Source organism: Lepidothrix coronata, unplaced genomic scaffold, assembly GCF_001604755.1.
Source record: "Lepidothrix coronata isolate B3197 unplaced genomic scaffold, Lepidothrix_coronata-1.0 Scaffold52, whole genome shotgun sequence".
NCBI lineage: Eukaryota > Metazoa > Chordata > Aves > Passeriformes > Pipridae > Lepidothrix > Lepidothrix coronata.
The window spans coordinates 3,334,132-3,352,608 of record NW_016690232.1 but is presented as its reverse complement, the minus strand read 5'-3'; the positions used below and the strand labels follow the sequence as shown (position 1 = coordinate 3,352,608).

The following is an 18,477-nucleotide window of genomic DNA, read 5'->3' as shown; positions in this document are numbered from 1 at the left end:
CCCGCAGGCGGGGCCCGGGGCTCGGCCAGGCACGATCAGTCTCACTGCGAGAGAAGAGCGGGACAGGGATCCCTGTGGCTCTGCAGAGGGATTTGCCGTGCCGGTGTCCCCCGGCAGCTCTACGCGTGTCCCTAGCACACGCAGACATCGTTATCCCGCAGCGCTGCCCTGCCCGCTCCTCGCCCTTTTTGCCATGCCCATTATAGCTTAGACAGATCTCAGCTCTCGTTCTGAGTCTACAGATTAATGCCTCTAAGTTTGGTAATTCGTACGGTGCTTGCTGAAATCTCCTGCTTTTCCCTTTCATTTCACCAGACCCTGCTAGTGCCAGATGGAGCAGCCAGTGTTTCACGAGTGGAGATGCCATGCTTGGTTGTGTAAGCAGGTACTTCCCTTGGCAGTTCCCAGTGCTAGTGATAAGAGGGAGCTTGCTTACATCTCAGTTTATTCTGGTCTGTAGATGCAATACTGGCATTTTGACATGGACACACAAGCCATTTCCAAGAATACTTGGAGAATGTGTAAGCAATATTTTTTACTTAAAAAAAAAATTCCTATTTTAGGGTTATGTGACACCAAACCAGAGCTGGACTTTCCAGTTCTGTAAATGCACATAATTCAGTGGAGGAGGTACAGGGGGTCTGGCTGCAGAGGGACAGAGGGTTCTTCTGCTGTCACTGGTGTAATGGGGAAGAAAGTAGGAACCACTGGGATCCTGGGCCCCTAAAAGTCCTGGTTTTAACTTCTTTGCCTTTCCACAGCAGAAAGTTCTTGGATTCCCTTGGACTCCAGTAAGCTTTCTAGGCTGGTTCCAGTAAGCTCTGCTGGTCTTTCTGGCCAGGAAGAAACTGGTGACATCCCTAACTACAGCACAGTGCCAGGGCCTTTCCCGTATTTCAGTCAAGCCAGTGCCTATGTCCCTACTTTTCTGTGGTCTCAAGGTAAAGTAGGAGTAGAAATGCCTGGCAGTGTGCACACCTCTCACTATCCCCTCCAAAATGAACATTTTGCCCATGTCCTGAGTCCCAGTGGCAGAAGAAAAGTGGAGGTAGTAGCAAAGCAAGTGAAAGTGGAGCGCAGAGACTTCCTCCTCTTGCAGTGTTATTTCACTTCCAAAAAAGAAAAAAAAAAGGCATTTAGAGCAGGACATCATGTGGGAAATCAGGCAGGAAGGGCCTGCCTTTGGTTCCCACAATGGGAGTTCAGAAGGGCTGGTCCTAAGTGGCTGTTTCTTCTTCCTCCTCCTCCTCCTCCTCTTCCTCTCCCTTTGAAGCATGGATTTTGTAGATAACAGCACAGATGCCGGCCAGCCAGGCTGTAATGGTGCCAAAAAGGAATATGCAGAAGCCAACGAGGCACAGAAAGATGTAGTCTGTCTTGTGTAGCTGGGTCAGGCAGGCGAAGTGAAGCTGTGCCTCCACTGCCTGCATCCTCAGGGCTCGCAGGCCTTCTGGGGTGTAGCAGGTGATGTTGTCAGCATCTGCAGAGGGAGAAGCAGAAGCAAGACTCTCCAGCCTGTGTCTAAAGCTTTAGTGAACAAGAGTCCTGCTGGGGAAATAGTGGAAGAGTTTTCTCGATGCCTGAAAAATGTATACACACTTCACACCCCTCTTGTCTCCGTGGCTTGGGCAAAATCTGAACAGCCAAACCCATGCTAGACCCATGCCAAACCACAATTCCTGGGTTGCCAGAATGATTTCTGTGGTGTTGCCTCCATAGAAGATATTGCCCACTGGATTATGCCACTGTGGCAAACTGCTGTCCCTGCACTGCTCATCTCTGCTGATTGAGCACTTTCATCTTCATGTGAGAGCACTTGTGTGTGTTGGTTTTCTCATTCTCAAACACATTCAGAAGTGAAGAAGCCTAAATTATGCTGGAATAATGAGGCTGCTGCTCATTTGACAACTAGGGTGGTTTGCAGTTAGGCACAGCCTTGCCTACTTTGTGAGAGAGGCAGAGGCAACTCATCAGTGATTCAGTTCCACTGAAATAACAACCATGCCCTGTCATATTGAATACCTGCAGTGATAAAACAGGTGCTGGCTGTTCCCTCTCAGGTTAGTGAAGGGTGAGTGTGGTGCCTTATAGAAGCTGGGTGTGCCCTCAGCCATGGCCCTCTCCTTCCTCTGCAGGTTTGGAACCCCCCAGACACTGTGCTGGACCCAGGCTGGGCACTGTGTGGTGCACGGGATGGAAGAGCCTCAGGGAAAGGGAGCAGTGGAGGGGAATGAGCCATAGAAGACTTATATCCCATGATGTTATATTGTATATGGCTGAGTGACATCACTGCTGTTCACAATGATCTCACTAATGGTCCTGGGTAAAACTTGAGAGCTCTTATCTCTCTTTTACCCAAATCCATCCAAACTTTGGCGGCTTTGTGTCAGCCCCCAGGCTGCACAGATCCAGCTGAGCCTAAAACATGAGTGCATAGGGGTTCGTGAAGCATCAGTAGCTTTTTGAAGGCCAAGGCGGGGATCTTGCAGCAGATTCCAGGGCTCTGTCCCCATGACCCTTTGCACTGGATCCATCAGCTCCTGTAACAACCCTCGGTTTAGGGCTGCCTTTCCCTGCCCATGTGTTTGTGATACAGGGTGTCCATCCTGTGTGTGCTTTCCAGCAGCCCTCCTGGAGGCACACAGCCTCCTGTGGACTCTCCCACAGCATCTCACCAGGACAGAGCAAAGCTCAACAGAGCAGGGAAGTGAAACAGCCTCATTGGCCTCCTTGGTTTCTTTGGATTTCCCATTTTCCAGAGCACAGGGTAGGGATCTATACTCATACCTTCCAGTCTTTGCTGTCACTGCCTTTCCTGCTCCTACCCTCCCCAGTTGGCTTCAATGAGCTTTAATCTCCTGTTGCAGGGTTCGGTGGGTTATCTCTAATCTCACTGCGAAGAACTGTACTTTATTACAGTGTTCCGTAATTGCTTGTAATCTGTATGTGGAAAAAAACCCACTTTACTGCCTATAGGGAGCTTACTACACCTAATAAAGACATAGAGATGTCTTTAATTTGGTTCTTTCCTAACACCAGCACCCCTGGTTTGTGCAACAGCGCAAGATGGAGCTCTCAGATGACATGCAGTGGCACAGCCCCATAAACTGAACTTTGGGCCAAGACAACAGAGGGCCCTCTCCATTCCACACAGATCTGTGGGAGCAGGGAGGAGAGAGGTTCTGCTCACACAGCCCTCACCTGGAAAATGAATGTTGCTCTCTGTCATCCAGGTGATGAAGTCCAAAAAGGAACAGTTGCAGTGCCACAGGTTGTCACTGAGCCCCAGAAACCTCAGGTTGGGCAGGTCCCGGACGGTGCTGGTGTCCAGGAATGTTAAGCCTGTCCGACTCACATCCAGGTGCCTCAGCCAGGTGTTGTTGGCAAAAGCATCCTTCTCGATGGCCACAAGGTTGGGATTGTCTGAGATTTTCAGCACCACCAGGCTGAGGAGGTGTGAGAAGGTGCTGAAGGTGACGTGGGTGAGGTTGTTGAAGCTGAGGTCCAGATAAACAAGCTTGGCCACACCAATGAAAGTGAAATCCAGGTCATCCCCCAAGAGGTTCTTGCTGCAGTCCAGGTACACCAAATCAGCCAGGAAGCTCAATTCCACTGCTGGCAGGTACGAGACATTGTTTGCTGCCAGAATCAGCTGCCTGGTGTCCAGAGGGATATCTGCAGGGAACTCCTGGAACTGCTGCCCGGTGCAGTTCACTTCCAGGTACTGACAGCTACATCTGCTTGGGCAGTTGATCCTCTCTGATGCCATCCCCATCCCCAAAAGAAACATGAGGCTCAGGGGCCTTGGTCTACCCAAAGGAGACATGATTTGAGACATTCCAAGCCGCTCAGCCCTTTGGGAGCTGCGAGCCGCCCTATGAAAGCTGCGCTACCCTCACAGCCAAGCCGAGGAGGTGCCCGGCTGCAAGGCTGTTGGGAAGCACTTTGTGTCCGTGTCTCATCTGACCCCTTGGCAGAGTGCCCAGCTGGAAACTGAGCCTGGTTTTTACATCGGCAAGTGTGGAACAGTGGCTGGAGCGTCTCTGCCAGGTGACACCTCGGTGATGTCAGTGGCTTGCAGAAGCTGCCTGGTTTCGGGGACAGTGCTGTGACCTTGCTGACCTGCTTCCAGCTGAGTGGAGGTGTGGGAAGCTGTGTGTGGGATAAGAGCACTGAAACTGTGTAGGGAGAGCAGTGAACAGTGCAAATTTTGTCAGAAATGGTGTCACACTGCAGTAGGTGCTTACTGGTTACTGATTAGGAAAGAGCCCCGTGCAATGCTGCACTGGGTCGGCATCATCTTATTGCAGGAGCCAGGAGGTTCTTGTCCCACCTGGAGTACTATGTCCAGCTCCAGGATCCTTGGCACAAGGAAGATGTGGACCTGTTGGAGTGGGTCCAGAGGGGCCATGAAGATGCCCAGAAGGCTGGAGCAACTCTGGCAAAGGAAGGGGACAGGATGAGAGAGCTGGGACTGTTCAGCCTGGGGAAGGTTCTGGGGAGACCTCACTGCAGCCCTCCAGGACTTATTACTTAAGACTTATCCAGGGCTTAAGAAAAGAGGGAGTTTTCACACAGGCGGATGGTGATAGGACAAGGGGAAATGGTTTTAAACTAAAAGAGGAGAGGTTAAGATTAGATATTAGGAAGAAATTATTCTCTGTGAGGGTGGGGAGGCATAGGTTGCCCGGAGAAACTGTGGCTGCCTCATCCCTGGAAGTGTCCAAGGCCAGAGTGGACGGGGCTTGGAGCAAGGCGGTCTAGTGGGAGGTGTCCCTGTCCATGTCAGGGGGGTTGGAACGAGGTGATCTTCAATGTCCCTCCCAACCCCAGCCACGCTGCGATGTCCCCACAACTCTCCGCTGTCAGCCGCGTCCGACCGCACCGCGCTGGCCCCGCCCCGCCCCTCACGGCCAACGGCCGCCGCGGGGGCGAGGCCTCCACAAACCACGCCCCGCCCACCCCGCGACGGCGCGGCGACGGATAGGGCGGGGGCTCCCCAAGCCCCGCCCCTCCAGCGGCGGCGCGGCCGCTGATAGGCCGGCGGGCGGTGCGGGGGCGGCGCGCGGGGCATTCAAGCGGCGGGCGGGCGGCGGCGCGGCCGTTGTGTCCGGGGCTCGCGCTGTGCCTCCTCCGCCGCCGCCATGGAGACCATGACTTTCCCCCGCTACAGCCCCGACGAAATCATCAACTCCCTCCGCACGTACGTCCTGACGGGCTCCGAGGGCCGAAACCTGGTCAAGAGCGACCTGTTCGGCACCCCCAAGGTGGGTGAGGCGGCGCGGGGCGACTCCGCGTGTCCCCCCTTCCCCCCCATCCCCGTGTGTCATAGGGCGCTGCCCCGGCCCGTGTCACCGCGGGGTGGGTGCTCCGGGGTTGGTTTGGAGTCCCGGGGCTCTTCTCGCCTCTCGGGCCTCGCCAGGAAGTGGGGGTGGTGTCATCACAGTACCTGGCCTGTCTTTCCTAGTTCTGTGGGAACTGGGTTAAAATAGCGGCAGTGGTTGGTAAAGTCTCATAGTTCCAACAGTTTGGCTGATAAATCAGTGCTTTAAACCGGCCCCGGCTTCTAAACCCATCCCTGCTTCACCCTCTTTCTTCTTGTGTCGCTCCGACCATTAATGTTGCTGTTAATGAGTGTCCTCAGCGGAAGAAAAGTGGCTTTAAAGTGGAATTGATGCCTCAAGGTGGCTCCCTGTGCTTGTGCCTGTGGAGGGAGGGGTCTGGCCCTAATTGCTTAAGAAATGACAGGATGATGGTTTTTAAGAAACAAAATTGATAATGGATTAGAGCTATAAATGAAAAAACTATTTGACTTATAGGTATTTTCCCGTTTGTTTTAGTATTGTGATGAAGGGCACTCTTTGCTACAAGATTATAGTTTCTGTGACTTTTTTTTTTTTTTTAGGTTTTTGGTGTCACTTGGTTTGAAAACTGCTCAGTGAGCAACAATGTAATGAAAACTGGGCCTGGCATACATAGTCAGGGCTGTACTTGTCTGAGCTGCCTGCTGTCCCTTAAAACTGAATCATGAGCAAGTATTGCTTGAACTGCAAAATATTGAAAAGTGAAACTTATTTGTCTTGGTGGCTCAGTGAAATCGGCCTCTCTGTGTTAAAGGCTGAACTAGTTTTATGGCCTAGCCTGGGAGCCCTGAATAATCAAACATATGGAATACTGATTCATGTCCTTTCTTCCTGCAGCTGGACGTTTTACACCTGATTTACATGAGAATCCTGCAGAAGGTGTATGCAATCAACCTGGAGCACTTCTACGTGGTATGGCTGTGGTGGCAGGGTAATGGAATGTGAAAGGAAAAGAATATTGCCTTTAACAAGTGTTGAAGTTTCTCACTAGCAAATGGCTAGCAGCCTGGTGTTTTGTGTGTTGTAATTGCAGCAATGGGAGCTTAGGAATTCTGCCTCTGTTGCAGAAAACTTGTGAAGTGTGAAGTGCCACGGGCATTTGAGTTTGTGTTCAGGGCAGTTTCTTAGACAGGAGTGGGACTGCAGTACTGCAGCACAGCCATCGGCATGGCTCGTTAACCAGAGGTAAATGAACCTGGGAGCATCATCTGTGGGCTGTTGCTGAGGCCTTGAGAAGTTGCTTTGGTCATTGTTCTTCATCTGGATATTAATTTCAGCTCAAGATACCTGTAGGAATAATGGTTTTGTGGCTGTGCTGCCTCTAGGTTTGCTTCTTTTCTTTTTCCATGGAAAGTGGACTCCCTGCTGGAACTAGTGGGCATGAAGAGGAGCTCACTTACCTCTGTAGGCTGTGAGGACAGGCTTTGGAGAGCCCTCTCCTTTTGTGGTTAAGCTGTGAATTTTGTTATTTGAAATGCTGAGGGTGCCAGAAGGGTCTGTAAAATCCAGGGAGAACTGGACAAGCTTAAGAAGGGACACCATGTCCAGCCTTGAAAATACATACTGTGTCCTTGGGCAATTGCCTTTGCCCACAGCTGGAGGAGGTTGGACTGATCTAGAAGGAAAGTAAGTATTGCTTTTAATATTTGATCATCTTCATTCTCCATTAACTATGAGAAAAGTAAAGAGAGGCTGATAACTCGCAGTGAACAAGGTACTTGGTTTTCTGTCTATGTTAGGCAAGAACTGATGCCTGCAAATGAGAATAAATAGTGTTGTCTCATGGCATTTTTGGATATGCTCTTCCCTTTCAGTTTATGTGCACAAGGTAACTGTTCTTCACAGGGCATGACATTAGCTGGGGTACTGTATCGTGAGATTTAAAATATAAGAAAAATGTGACGGTGTACCACTACTTTCTCGTTTTGACTTCCTCATAAAACAGTTGAGTGTGTCAATTTTGGCGTGTTTAAAGAAAAAGCTTCTTGCTGGTAGGTGTGTAAGGCAGAGACTGTTGTCCTGCACCAGTTATGAACAAATGACAGCAGAGTTTAGGTTGAATTCCAGAGTTTGTAATGTTGCTGCTTTAGTTATTGTTGTCTTGTATGTTTTTCGGCCAAAAATGGCACTGATGAACTTGATGACACTTTTCAGCCTTTAATATATGTTCCCTGTGGATGGGAAGACAATCCTCAGAGAGTGTAACTTATTGGAATTATCTTATGCTGTGGAAACCTGTGTAGTTTTTGTTATAATTATTCTCTACTTATGCACTGACTCTCTTTACTCTTTAGATGCCAGTCAACGTTGACATAATGTATCCACAGATATATGACGGCTTTCTACCTGTCTGCAATTTGTATATTCACATGTAAGTAAAAGATGCTGCATCTGTTCAGTTGCTATTTTTTGTAAAAGTCCAAGTTTTTAAAAGCTTTGGGGTTATATGCCTTTGTGCTGATGGTGATTCCACTGCTTGCTGGCTTTGAGCAAAGTGAAATTTGCAGATGAACAGGGGGCAGCAATATTTGATAGAGCAAAATTCCTATCTTGTAAAAATGAATGGGTTAAATAATCCAGCCTCACCAAGCTGGAGCACAAATCCACACTTGGAGTGGCTGGAGGGTCATCATTACCTAGAGCAGAAATCTTATGTTCCTGTTGTGTAAATTTGCTGTCTGAAGTCTGTTGGAATCATGTGAGTGTTATAGCCTTTAAGCTTTATTTCAGTTGTAAGGGGAGAACTGACTAATAGTTAGGTGTAGGAGTTCCCTAATTAAGCTGAAAAGTTGTTCTACAGGCGAGTATTTTGTCAATTGAAATATCTGAGATGCTGTAAGAATGCAAACTATTAATGCTGATCAGTGTGTGGAGTCCTGCTGTGTTACTCTCCTGAGACTTGTGCTTGCAGTGCAAATGCTCTGGGATGAGAGGACAAGACATGTTTTGTAGTAAATGGTTATGGCACAAAAGCTGAGTAATGGTCACCACAGATGAGGTGTGTCTCGTTTTCCTTGCAGGGAGCGCTTGCTGCCGGTGTGCCGGATTAACGATTTCCAAATTGCTGATATTTTAAACCCAAGTAAGCAAGTGCATTATAATTCTTGGGTTTCCTGGGGTGGTGGGTGTTGCTTGATATCCAGGTGCTTTTTCTTATTTGGCATTACCAGATGGACATCTAGTATGGTCCCTGGGTTCCAGCTCCTCTTCTGACCCTTGTTGTGACCCTTTGACAAGTTGGTTCTACTGAGCAGTTCTTATTCCTTTTGTAGGCTGATCCAGGTCAATAACTGAGGGCAGTTTTAAATGCTATGAGTCTGTTGAACTGCTGGTCTGGGGAGTGGACTGTGACACACTTAAAATAGTGTAAGAATAGATGGTAATGAAAATTACCCTGACAACTTTGGAACTCTGTAGGATTTTTTATGCTGATGCCTGTGTAGGAAGTGATAGAATTTTTGCTTCACCCTTTTAAGTACCCAGCTGTGGTGACTCTGCTACAACACAAACAACTTGGAAAAGATTGTTGTGAAGAACTCTTTCACTTCTGGATCTGTCTTGAATAAAACATATTTGTAATAATCTTTCACATTGCTTGGAATAAACCCAAGAAGTCCCTGCAGTTCAAATTGCTGCCTTCAGTTAGTCTGAGAGTTACAGAGAGGTTATCTCCTCGGAGTTGTAGTTCAAGATTGACACTCCTTCTCCCTGCCTTCTGTTTTAATGGGAGGCTGTGTGTTAACAGTCTTTTACCCAGGTGCATTATTCATTTGCTGAATTGGACAGAACTGCTAAGAGTTTCCAACTAGCTTGGTGCTAGTTTTTGTGTAGTCTGAAATCTTTCCAAGGTGAGCAGGGGAAGAACTAATTTGAATTCTGTTTTGTAATTTCTGCCTCTTCTCTGAACTACATTTTGCCCAAGTTTTCATAAGCAATTGCAATGCATGTGGAAACCAGCACGGTGATATCTTGCCATTCCTATTTCAGAAACAAAGAGGACTGTTCGCTTCTTGAGTGGCATCCTTAACTTTGTAAACTTCAGAGAATTCCGGCGTCAGGTCTACCTGGAGTTACAACTGAACTATGTAAGGCTGGGTGCTGTGTTACTCCAGATGCCTATTTCAGTATAATTAATGTTAACCTAGAAATGGGAGCATAAAGGTTGTGGTTTAACTTCATGTTTATGTAACATGTTGGAATTTTAAATGTAGCCAAGTAGTACAGGAAGGTACCAGTTACTACTTAGGATATTACTGAAAGGTTTTTGGTTTGTTTTTTTTCAATAATTATTTGGTAGTTTAGCCTGGTAAGAGAAGGATTGACACTTTGCATTGTTTTGAGAAAAGATGGGTGCAATGGTCAGTGGGCTGAAGCTTGAATTGCTGGTGGCTTCTCTTCTGGATATCTCAGCAGTTCAGAGATGCATTTCATGCAAAATAATGATGAGCAAAGCTAACAGAAGCTCAGAGAGAAGCTATATTCCTCTAAAATAAAAAATATCTGAATATTTAATTTGCAGAAAACAGCTCTGGAGAAACACCAGCAGCTGGAGGCTGCGAATCGTGAGGCAGCAATGAAGCTGGAGAAACTGAAGTGAGTATGAGGAGTAAGCACCAGGAGAGGCACTACTTGACTTGCCTGTTCAGGCTGGATCAATGGGACAATGCCAGTTGTGTGAGGTTCAACAAGGCCAACCAAGTGTGGAGTCCTGCTCTTGGGACATAATAACTCTGTGCAATGCTACAATCTTGGGGAAGAGGGGCTGGAAAGCTGCTGGACAGAAAAGGACCTGAGGGTGCTGATCAACAGCAGATGAACATGAGCCCAGGTGGGCAAGAAGACCAGTACCTGGTACCTGGCTTGTGTCAGCAAAAGTGTGGCCAGCAGGACCAGGGCAGTGATTGCTCCCCTGTGCTGGGCACTGGTGACACCACAAATCCTGGGTTTAGTTTTGGGCCCCTCACAACAAAGACATTAAGGGGCTGGAGTGTGTCCAGAGAAGGGCAGTGGAGCTGCTGAAGGATCTGGAGCACAGCTGAGGAAGCTGTGGGTGTTTATTCTCTGCAGGCAGAGAATGAAAATGAGTTTGAGAATATATGGCTGCTTTGAGAGAATCCTGTTATTTGTATATTGGGGACTAGGGTGAAACTTTTTGCTGTTACAGTTAGTTTGTAATGATGTCTTTATCTCTTCAATAGCTGTAGGAAGCCCATTTTTAACTTAATAGATGGGTAAAGTCATCTGCCTTAGTTATTTGACATGTTTGCCACAATCTCTGTTTCAAGCCATTTAGTCCTGCTGCCTGTGTCTTTGCACCATTAAGTTTTGTTTTTGTTTGTGGGTAATAGGATGAAGAGATGGCTAGTTTCCAGGATAGCTTTCAAAACAAAGTGTTTTTTCTGACAACTGCTTTTGGTGTGTGCTACACAGGAGGTTTTCTAGCTAGTATAGGTCTACCTTGATACAAGCTGTTTCTGTGGCAGGTAATATTATTCAAATTTCCTAAATGAAAATCACCACAAAAATTGATGGGAGTGTTGTTTTTTTGTGCTTTGCTTAACGGGATCTTTGAACTTAGTCCTCTTTTGTGCTTGTATCACTTCTTGCCAAAATAGCCCTTTAGATTATGCTTTGAAGTCTTTCAAGCAAAGGAAAATAAGATGTATTAATCTGAGACTGTCTTGCTCTGTTTACTAAAGTTACTGACTGTAAACTCTCTGGAGAGAGTGATTGTTGTATCTACTGTACTCTGGCTTGACTGTAATGATGCTGAAGCCGTGCAATATCTTTATTTCTCACTTAGCACCGTTCCAGCTGAACATCAAGAAGAGGTCAAGCAGCTGACAGAGAGCATTCGGGACCTGGAGCACCTGCTAAGGCAAGACTATCGCCGCAAACAGGTATCATCTTGTTAGATATTTCTCTGAAACGCTGCTATGACTTCGAATTGTGGCTGTTCCTCACTTCTGTTGATGTTGTTCCCTTACCTGTAACATAGAGGGTAAAGGAGACTTTTCTGACTTAAAGGTCGTTGCAACACAGTGCTGTGTCTGGCCCCTCTTCATTTTGCCTTAAGGAATGTGAAACATTCTTGAAATCAGACTTGGGGAATACAAAAGTATATTCGGCTCTTTCTTTTGGAAATTACTTGGGAGATACCTGTGTTACTATTTGGAACTGTGATGTGTACTTTTCCTTTTGTTTTTCATCTGAATTTAGAGAATTGGAACAGGAGGTGAGCCATGGCAAGAGATGAGGCCTAAGAAGGGTTACCCAAGGGAATGCCTGGCAAAAAGAGTGGGGTTAATTGCAGGGGTAACTTTTCAGCAATGGAAACTTGCCTCTAAGGTCTCATGTGTAACCTTTTCAGCTTCTCTGGAGGGAAAAAAAAAGAGTAATAATCTATGGTTAGGGTTTTTTATGTCAAGTCATGTCTCTACTGTTGATATTATTAACCATATGTTTGACTTCTATATTATTTGGAACCTTAAATTAGTTGTTGTTTTTTTCTTTTTTTTCCTGAAGAACAGGGCCTCTGTCAAAGAAGGTTGTGGGGGTATAATAATGCTAGGGTCAGTAGGAATAGAGGTAGTCAGTCTTATCCCTGTTCCTAGCTACCTACTACTGGCTACACCCCTCATGCTCCCAGTGGCATTTGCAACAACATCCCTCTTTCCTGCCTTTGAAGTCTTACAGAGTGCAGTTTTGTCTGCTGGTTATGACACTCCAAAGGACCCATAAATGGGATTTCTCCTGTAGACAGGTCTGATAGAAAGGTAAAGCAGGTAGCAGTTACAGAGATGCTTATTTAAAGCTTGTTGCTTTTTTAGACAGCTCTTCAAGAAGTGATTTCACAAAAGAAGATGGATATTGCTGAGAGTACCCGAAAACTGGTGAGTACACCTCTGTGTAGGTGCAGGATGTAGCTTCCATCTCAGAACAACTAATAGATCACCTCTCTTTCTAGGATAAAATTTTTCTTGGAGGTAGGTAACTTTCAGGTGGTGATCATTAATTTTCTAAAGAAAATGACTCAGCTTAATTTTTCCCTTCCATGGGAGCTTTACTGCAGAAGCTGGTTTTGTTGTTAACTTTAAATACACATCTCTACAATGTCAAGCTCTCTGTGTTCAGGAAACTGATAAAGGGCAAGAAATCTGGACTTCTGAGATGCCATGGGCTTACCTTAAGTGCACAAAGTGGGCTAATGAGGCAGGACTGACCTCATTTGTGGAGACAAAACAGGAGGTTTTGAGAGGTTGCACAGGAAACTTTTTGCTCTTCTACTAGGCTAATAGAGCTGGCTCTGAAACCCTCCAGTGACTGCCTAGGTGAGGTATTCTGAGGGAGAGTTGCTAGTAATACACCAGGCTGGATGGGGCTCTGAGCACCCTGGTCTGTGGAAGGTGTCCCTGCCTATGGCAGGGGGTTGGAATGAGATGATATTGAAGGTCCCTTCTAACCCAAACCATTCTAGGATTAGCTGGCAGACTCCTTGTGGGGTACTAGTTAACTGCAGTTCTTGTGACTTAGTATTTGCACCCCTGTAAGCAAGTTAGGGAAGCAAAACGGACTGTTATCTGCTTTATCTGTATAGAGGAATTTATTCTTAAAACCTCTTAATGAGGAATGACTACAGAGCAAAGAACCTGTCTAGTTATAAGATCCTGGCAAACAATGCTATACAATTCCTCTTTGTTCACCTAATTGCTAATATTGAAAGTGTGTTTGTCTTGTTAACCAGAATGACCTTAAAGTGACTATGGCTACTTTGAAAGAAGAACAAGAGCAGCTGAAATCAAAAATTGTGGAGAGTCCAGAGGAGCTGAAAAATTACAAAGAACAGATGAAAGAGACTGTTAAGAAACTGAAGAAATCCAAGGTGAGGTCTCCCTCTGTCCACACAAGGAGGTATTCTATTAGAAATAGCACATGTTTCACTGAGCTGTCATCATCTAGGACTGCTTCTTGAATGACATGTAGTAAAACATCAACAGAACAGTTGTTAGTCCGAAATGAAATCATAACTTCAGAGAACTGAGGGTTCATAATGGAGTTGATGGTTTATTTTTGATTTTTTTGTTTGTCTATTTTTGGGGGGTTTTTTTTTGCTTGTGCTGGTGGCTTCTTCTTTTAAGCAGGATTGCAGTCAGTGCTGCTTTTTCCTCAATGAGTAATTGTTTATTCGTGAGGCTAGATGTAGAACTCTTGAATCTGTAATGTACCTGTCTGGCTGTTCGCTCTCAAGAGATGACAATATTTGATAGCTCCCAAATGCCTTTGGATTTAGAATATGTGCTTGGTAATGGTTTTGTTATCATTCACTGTTTCTGGAATTGATGGCTGTCTCCACTAGTATGCTAATCACTGAGTTCCCTTCCTAGCTTTTTTTATTTTATTTTAATGTCCAGTCTTTTAATTTTTTAATCATGTGGTTCATGATTGTTCATACCTCTGTAGGTATTTTTGTTCCAAAGGTGTAAACTTAATATCTCATTTCAATAACTGTTAAATGTTACTTCTAGTGTCTGGTAAACAATGAGGGTATGGGTATAAAAGTCAATATGCTTTAATTCTATATAAAATAACTCCAAAGCTGTTTATTAATAGTATTTTCTCTTTAAAGGAAGAAATTACTCAGAAATATGAGAGTTATAGAGACTTAGTTGAGATTCTGCCATCATGCCAACTGGAGGTGCAGTTATACAAAAAGAAGATGGAAAGACAAGGAGCAAATGTGGAGAGACTGGCCAGTGTATTATCAGAGGTTTGTATTATCCAAAATTACATCTGATTGGGGTGAATTTAATGTCTAAGCAAGACAGGTGATCATCAGTAGATGTCTGTACTGTGAAAGTTTCCATCTCTCCTCTTCCCTGTCAAGAAGGAATTTGGAAAACTTGAAAATGTCATTCTTTATAATGTCAGTAAAACATTGCTGCTGCTTTGCTGTGTGGCACTAGCTAATGTACTATGCACTAGCTATTGACCACTTTGAATAGTCAAAGCCTTGGTTGCCATAGAAACCTGACCTAAAATAGTTTGAACTGTCTTGGGGTTGTTGGTAAGAAATGATGGAAGAAGAAGAGTGAAATCGAGTTTCTTCTGCCTCAGGAGTGGAAACTAAGAGCAAAAAAATTGCTACTTCAGGAAGAGTCATGTCTTAAGTGACCTTACTAATATTACTAAGGCAGACATTCTGTGATGAAGTGTTTGTCACAATACAGTACCTTGCTATTTGCTACTTGGTTTTGGGAGAATGCAATTGTTAGGAGCATTTGAAAAAATGCTGTGCAGTCTTTTTGGGTATTTGTATAGCATGTGTTCCAATTACCCTTGGCAAAGAGTTAGCAGAAGTCACAGTAACTTCTGAAAGTCATTTTAAGTAATGGGATCTTGTCCATTTGGATGTATTTATAATCAGATAAAGAACTGGTATTTTGCTGGGAGAATGAGTTAGCAGTCATATTTCCAAAAAGCAGCAACCTAGTTCTAATCTTAGTACACTAACAGGGAATGTTATCTTGATTATTTTTCCCTTATTGAATTTTTTTTTGTCCTTATGTACTCCAGGTCAGAAATATTGAGGACCAGAGTGACAGTGCTCAGATAGAGCTGAAAAGGGTGAAGACGGATGAAATGTCCCTAAAGAGACTGGTCACTGCAAAACGGGAGGCGCTGGCTACGATTGAGCTAAAGATACAAAAGAAGCGTGAAGATGTTGAGCAGCACAAGTGCACTGTGCTTGAGTAAGGATGAGCTGATGTTTCTGCCTGATGCTGCTTTATGTCTTCTTTATGTGCTGCCAAAGTTCATGTCTGGTACAAACACACAGCTTAGCAGTAAGAAGAAAATGAGCAGGGTGGGACAGCTCTGTATGAAGACCAGTGATGCTTCAGGCAGGGACTTGGGGTCTCAAATCAATAATTGCAATGTGACTTGACAGCAATTCTTTTATTGGAGCACTAATTTAATTTATAATGCTTATTCTTGATTCTTTTATCTTCTTAAAGAGAATGTCACATTGGGATAATTTTCCAACTTATCAGACTTCAACAAAGCCCCATTTGCCTTTCATGAATTTTTCATAATTTCCCTTGCCACTTTTGCTCATTATCAAAGATGTTCAAGACCCATGGGGAAATGGGGCTCTCATCTTGGAGGAGCATTATCCTGACATGATGCTTCTGAAACAAAAGGAAAAGTGTCAGTTGATCAAAGCCTCTCAGCCCCTCTTCCTTCCTACCGTATGCTAAAGGCAGGTTGCACGGCCGTGTTTGCAGCACGTCAGTCACTCCTGCAGCAGCAAACTGCAGCCTTGTAAGGTCCTGGCTTCACTGTGAGATTAGAAGAGCTGAACTGTTATAGAGAATTTATTATATAACAATTTTCTTTTTTTTTGTACATGGATAGGAAAGGGAATGTGGAAAATTATTGGCTGAGTAGATTAACTGTGACAGAAGAGAGCTTCTTCCAGAGAGCTGAGAGAGTCAAGGAAGATTTAGTCATGCTTAAGGTTTGTGTGGTCTGTAGAATGGCAGAAATATTCCCAGGCTGCCTTTGCTCCCTATTTAGTGTGTTGTACCAGCTAAAGGAGATTATTTGGAAGGAAAATAGGTTGGACATTAGGAGGAATTTCTTCACAGAAAGGATGGTTACAAATTGGAATGGTCTGCCCAGAGAGGTGGTGGAGTCAGTGGCCCTGGAGGTACTTAAGGAAAGACTTGGTGCCCTGGTCTAGTTGTCATGGTGGTGTTGGGTCAGAGGTTGGACTTGATGATCTCAGATATCTTTTCCAACCCAACTGATTCTGTGGTTCTGCGATAAAGAATAAAAATAATATAATATAATGCTTCTTTATGTCAAAAGTTGCTGCTGATTTCTGGTTTTAATGGGTTAGATATTTCCATTGAGTGACAAAATTAGATACTTTGATAAGCAAGAGGGGAAGGGAGGTGACCTTAGTTTGAAGATAAGAGGTTTTTTTTGGTGAATAAGAGAATGTGTCCTGACTGTTCCCTGGAGGTAGGAAGGTGTAAGTGGGCTCTTGCTAAGTACGAGTTATTTCAGCTATTCTTTACAGAAAGCTGTTGCTACAATTCCAGCTGTATTTATTGTACAAATGCTTAGGGCAAACTGGTAGGTGGGTTTTGCACTTGAAGTCAGAGTAGATCCCCTGTTCCCACACTCACCCTTTGCTGATGATGTGGCAGCTCAGCTGGAGCTACTTGGATCTCCCTGCATGCTGGGGAAATATTATTTGGTCCTTGGGACACAGTGGAATGATGGACTGGAAGTTGCAGGTAACAGATGTAGATGTATAGGATTAGAGTTTGGTGGGGTGGGATCTAGGGCTAAGGAAAATGTGTGACATCCAGTTATGCTGAAACATCAAGTGCAGCTGTGTTGCTTTTAACCTGCATCACTCCAAGACGGGAAGGCAATGTCCAGCTGCCTGTTGGGTTTGCTCCACTGAGGTCACTTGAGTTGCCTTGACTGGCAGCAACTGAGGATCTTCAACATCCTCCTTTAACTCCACTTCGAATTTCCCTTCTTGTACCTAAGTTGTTCTAGTTTAAAAATTGGATTAATTTCCAAGCAAGTAAGTTCTATACATTGTTTCTGGAAGCTACTAGTTTCATGCTCCTAAAATGCAAGCTTTGGTCCTGGTGGGGTTAAGCTTAATCTAGAAGTAGTCAAATGACTCAGTACTAACTTTTTTCTCTCACCTTTAGATATTGTAACAAAGTCCAGGAGAAGAGAGGTGCTGTATATGATAAAGTGATGGCCATTCACAAGGAAATCCAACAGACGAGGTACAAAATTGAGGAGCTGAAGGAGAATGCTGGGAAAGAAGCAATGAAAGCCAAGGTGAGGTTTCTTTACTCCCTCCCCACAAAGGAATCCTCTTTTTGGTAAAAAATCAAAACTGATTTTTAACTTGAGCTGTGCAGATAAAGGAACAGTTACTGTAGTATGGGCAGTACAATAATCCTCTCAACAGCCTCTCTCAAACACAGGACCACTTGCCATATCACAAATACTTTCTTCCTAGAGTTTTATTAACATGTCTGTCAAACTCAGCTTTGGAAAGAGGCAGAAATCCTGAGGGGTTGAGAGTGAGGGATCACAGTTTGCCTGTAGCATCTCATCCTATCTCTTCATTACTGAAGTACTGTCCATGCTGGGAAGTCACAGTGGCAGAGACCTTGGAGACACAGGTTAACACAGAATGGGGCAAGGAGTGGTGTGAATACTGGGCTAGTGATGTTTGCTTGATCATCTTAGTGTTGTAACCACGAGAGTTCCAACAGAATTGCAATAATAGGATTTTGTTTGTGGCTGCTCTTATTTTTCTGGTGTAACTCCCCTGTGTTTTGTGAGTGCTGCTTCTTAAACCAGGGACTAGATACCTTTGAAATCACTTGAGTCCACAACATCACTCACTTAACATTTATGCTTGATAAGGATTTAACTTTGCTGATGGATTTTTTTTTTTCTTCTTTATCTTCTCATTTCAGGAAATACACCTAAGTTTGAAGGCTGCATTGGAGAAGTGTCATGAATCTCTCATTAAGACAGCAAAGAGTTTCGAAGCCTCAAGAAAAGAGAGAATTGCTGAACTAAAGAAAGGGCTGCTTAGCATTCAGTCTCCTGGAAGTAGTCACTAAGCCTGTCTGCACTTGTGTTCCACTTTCATTATGTTTCTCCTTGTACCTGAACTCAAGAGCTTGTGCTTTGCATGGGGTGGATAATGATTCCAGGCAAAAGCCAGCTTTCTCAAAAACCATGTCAGAACACGTTTAGCTTTGTAGGCAGATCCTGATGTCATGAGCTCACTAACATGGATAAGAAAACACTCAGTTTCTATTGTTTCAGTCAGTACCTAGTTTTAGTGGTAATATTTCAATTCTTGCTAACTCCAAATTGCTCAAGACTTTAGACAGAATCCTGATTTTTGTAGAAACTGTTCTGTTAGCTTTGCTCTGGGAAGACCTGGTGCCTTGGTGTGGCCTGAATGTATGGACTGTTCAAGATAAGTCAGTAACAGGTGATATTCCACTACCATTACTCAATTAAGATGAAATCCTGACAGAGCAGTAGCATCCATGTA

General features: G+C 44.7%; 2 protein-coding genes across 4 annotated transcripts; one reads left to right on the top strand and one right to left on the bottom strand.

Moving 5' to 3' along the window:
- Nucleotides 1–29: 29 nt before the first annotated feature.
- Nucleotides 30–4,614, bottom strand: LRRC52 (leucine rich repeat containing 52). Its single transcript, XM_017815830.1, has 2 exons — nt 3,202–4,614; nt 30–1,480 (listed from the first exon to the last, which is right to left on the bottom strand). Exons 1-2 carry the CDS (start codon nt 3,836–3,838, stop codon nt 1,218–1,220), a joined length of 900 nt encoding a protein of 299 aa, XP_017671319.1. The 5' UTR covers nt 3,839–4,614; the 3' UTR covers nt 30–1,217.
- Nucleotides 4,615–5,075: 461 nt separating this feature from the next.
- Nucleotides 5,076–18,226, top strand: NUF2 (NUF2, NDC80 kinetochore complex component). Of its 3 annotated transcripts, none has more exons than XM_017815827.1 (13): nt 5,076–5,267; nt 6,201–6,275; nt 7,658–7,734; nt 8,384–8,445; nt 9,351–9,448; nt 9,883–9,956; nt 11,167–11,263; nt 12,194–12,256; nt 13,108–13,245; nt 13,990–14,130; nt 14,937–15,112; nt 17,099–17,234; nt 17,885–18,226. In XM_017815827.1, exons 1-13 carry the CDS (start codon nt 5,145–5,147, stop codon nt 18,032–18,034), a joined length of 1,410 nt encoding a protein of 469 aa, XP_017671316.1. In that variant the 5' UTR covers nt 5,076–5,144; the 3' UTR covers nt 18,035–18,226. The 3 variants fall into 3 exon arrangements, with proteins under 3 accessions (XP_017671316.1, XP_017671318.1, XP_017671317.1); XM_017815828.1 differs by having other exon boundaries at nt 5,157–5,267; nt 6,201–6,294; XM_017815829.1 differs by lacking the exon at nt 8,384–8,445 and having other exon boundaries at nt 7,658–7,680; nt 9,406–9,448.
- Nucleotides 18,227–18,477: the final 251 nt, after the last annotated feature.